Raw genomic sequence first — 2,384 nt, 5'->3', positions numbered from 1 at the left:
CCTCCTCGCAGCTCAAGCCCAAGCGGGTGGGAGCTGGTTTCCCCAAAGGCTCCTGCCTGTTCCAGACGGCCACAGAGCTGATGGAGAAGACGTGGGTCCCGGAGCAAGAGCCCCAGCCTAAGCAGGGCAGCGAGCGGGGGGCCCCTAGCCAGCCCTGTGACTGCCAGGGTGCGGAGCGCGCCAAGTCCCTCCCTGGGCCCCAAGGAGAGGCCCCCAGGAGCGGTGCTGTTTGTCGGGGGCCCTCCCCTGAGGAGGAGAGAGGCCCTGCCCGGGGCAGCCCCACCGCCAAGGCCCGGGTCAATAAGAAGCAGCAGCTCCTGGCCGCCGCGGCACTCAAGGACTCTCAGAACATCGCCCGCTTCTTCTGCCGAAGGACCAAGAGCCCGCCCCCACTCACTGCAGCCCCGGGGGCAGATGGTACCAGCCCCTCCCGTGATGGGGCGCGGGGACCCCTGACGTTCCTGGAGAAGGGCTCAGGGCAGGAGGATGGAGCCGTGGGGCATTTGGCTGCCCGCGCTGAGACCGAGGAGTGTGCTGAGGAGGGGCCGAGGTGAGTGCGTGGGCAGTCCTGGCATCCCTTTGGCTCCCTGGGCCTCTGCAGTGGGTCTGGTTCCTGCCACGGGCTTTGCGGGGCTGCCCGGGCTGAGGGGGAGGAGGCGACTGGACCCTGACGCCTGCTCCCCCTCTGGCCAGTGCCTGCCCTCTCAGAGATCAGAGGCCCCCCGAAGGCCAGCCCAGCCCCACAGAGGAGGCACAGAGAGGCAAGCGGCCCAGACCCCAGCAGGTACCGAGAGGCACGAGGCTGCCATGCTGGAGCCTGCTTGGGGGGTTTCCGAGACAGTCTCCGCTGTCCACACCCCAGGGCAGATGGGCCGGGCCAGAGGGAGCCAGCGGGCTTGGAGGCCCCATCTTCCAGAAGGAAGGGAGGGGCCCAGAACAGGGGACCCCAGAGTGACCCTCTGCTGTGGCCCTGCCCAGGAGAGCCCAGGGAGCCAGGCTCAGAAGAGGCCACGTCCCTCAGCCAAGGCCTCCATCCTAGCTGAGGCGAAGGGCAGCGTCTCAGCCAACGACCAGCGCCCCTCAATCCCCCAAGGCTCCTGCCAGCTCTTGGCACCCAGCATCTCCCTGAAGGAGGCTGCGAACGTGGTGGTCAAGTGTCTGACCCCCTTCTACAAGGAGGGCAAGTTTGCATCCAAGGTATGGTAGGTGGTTGGGCCCTGTTCTCCCCTGAGCCTGGGGCACTGGGGTGCAGACGGCGTGGGGGAAGCATGAGCCCAGGACAAGACAAGGCGGAAGCCCGTGGCCCCCTCCAGGGTCTGCCTTGCTCTGGGTCCTGGCGTGGGAGCTCCTGGCTCCTCCCTACACTCTCTCTCCAGGAACTGTTTAAAGCCTTCGCCCGCCACCTCTCACACTCACTGACCCAGAACCCCTGTCCGGGAAGAAGCGGTGAGTGTGAGTGGCACCAGCTGGGAGGGACTTGTGGGGGCTCCGCCGGGAGGGGACTGGCCCTCACGCCCCCTCCCCCCCGAATCTAGTGAAGGAAGAGGCGCAGGACGTCATCAAGCAGTTGTTCCACAGCCGAGCCCGGTGTGAGAGTGAAGCCGACTGGCACGGCCTGTGTGGCCCGCAGAGATGACCGATGGGGCCCGCATTCCTGCCTGCCCCCCAGACTCCAGCATGGCCCGCCCGGCCTCGCTCAGGACCAGGGAGGGCGGGCGGCCTGCTCCTAGGCTCTCCCTGCCTCCAGCCCCACCTCACTTTGGAAATGGGCCTAGACGCCTCCCACAGCGAGGTCAGCCCACCTTACTTTTTGCTCGCAAAGCCTGAGGCCCTCTTTCTCCTCGCCTGCCTGCCTTCCTGGCCCTCGCGGTTGAGTTTTCTGGGCCAGATCCCCAGGTGAGAAAGGGGCATATGGTGTGGTGGCTGCCAGAGGAGCAGAAGAAAACGGTCCCTCCCCCTCTTAAAACACTTTAAACTCAGGGCGAGGCCCAGCAGGCCAAGGCTGTCAAGCTGACTCGAGGAGCTGCCCTTGGTCCACCGCCCTCTCCCCTCCAGATGCCGCCTGCAGCCCAGCCCAGGGGCAGAGCTCATGCCAAGAGGGGCAGCAGCCCGCTCTGCCCCAGCTCAGCTCCTGGTCAGGAAGGCTGGGCGGGACGTCAGCATTTACAGGAGAATAAAGTGTCTGGTTGGTTCTGACACGCACGCGCACAGCCCTGTTCTCTTGGGAGTTTTATTTCTTCAGCAGCCGCTCCTCCCAGGTCTGGGCACGTGCTGATGTGGGGCCAGGCCCCAGGTGGACATCTCCCCGAGGCTGGGTGACCCCCCAACACCCAAGCCGAGTTCCCGCAGTCCCCACTGCAGGCCCACCCCAGAATGAGGCTCGC

General features: G+C 66.2%; 2 protein-coding genes across 3 annotated transcripts in view; one reads left to right on the top strand and one right to left on the bottom strand.

The window, feature by feature from the left end:
- The window catches only part of RECQL5 (RecQ protein-like 5), a 30,547-nt gene extending 28,319 nt beyond the window's left edge, over positions 1-2,228 (top strand). Inside the window, exons 16-21 of one of the 2 annotated variants that reach the window (XR_826723.1) lie at positions 12-550; positions 694-784; positions 979-1,197; positions 1,377-1,446; positions 1,536-1,896; positions 1,981-2,228. Coding sequence is in view for 1 of the 2 variants with exons in the window: in XM_010856171.1 (XP_010854473.1) it covers positions 12-550; positions 694-784; positions 979-1,197; positions 1,377-1,446; positions 1,536-1,636 (1,020 nt within the window). In the remaining variant the exon portion in view is untranslated. Of the gene's footprint in view, positions 1-11; positions 551-693; positions 785-978; positions 1,198-1,376; positions 1,447-1,535 lie in introns of both variants that reach the window. The other variant, XM_010856171.1, reaches the window with a different exon arrangement.
- Positions 2,229-2,238: 10 nt separating this feature from the next.
- The window catches only part of LOC105000551 (unconventional myosin-XV-like), a 2,886-nt gene continuing 2,740 nt past the window's right edge, over positions 2,239-2,384 (bottom strand). Inside the window, exon 9 of the mRNA XM_010856503.1 lies at positions 2,239-2,355. Coding sequence (XP_010854805.1) covers positions 2,239-2,355 — 117 coding nt within the window. The remainder of the gene's footprint in view (positions 2,356-2,384) is intronic.

The sequence above is a fragment of the Bison bison genome, unplaced genomic scaffold (assembly GCF_000754665.1).
Source record: "Bison bison bison isolate TAMUID 2011002044 unplaced genomic scaffold, Bison_UMD1.0 scf7180017864371, whole genome shotgun sequence".
Lineage (NCBI taxonomy): Eukaryota > Metazoa > Chordata > Mammalia > Artiodactyla > Bovidae > Bison > Bison bison.
Note: the sequence above shows the minus strand (reverse complement) of the source record. Positions and strands in the feature narration are given on the sequence as shown.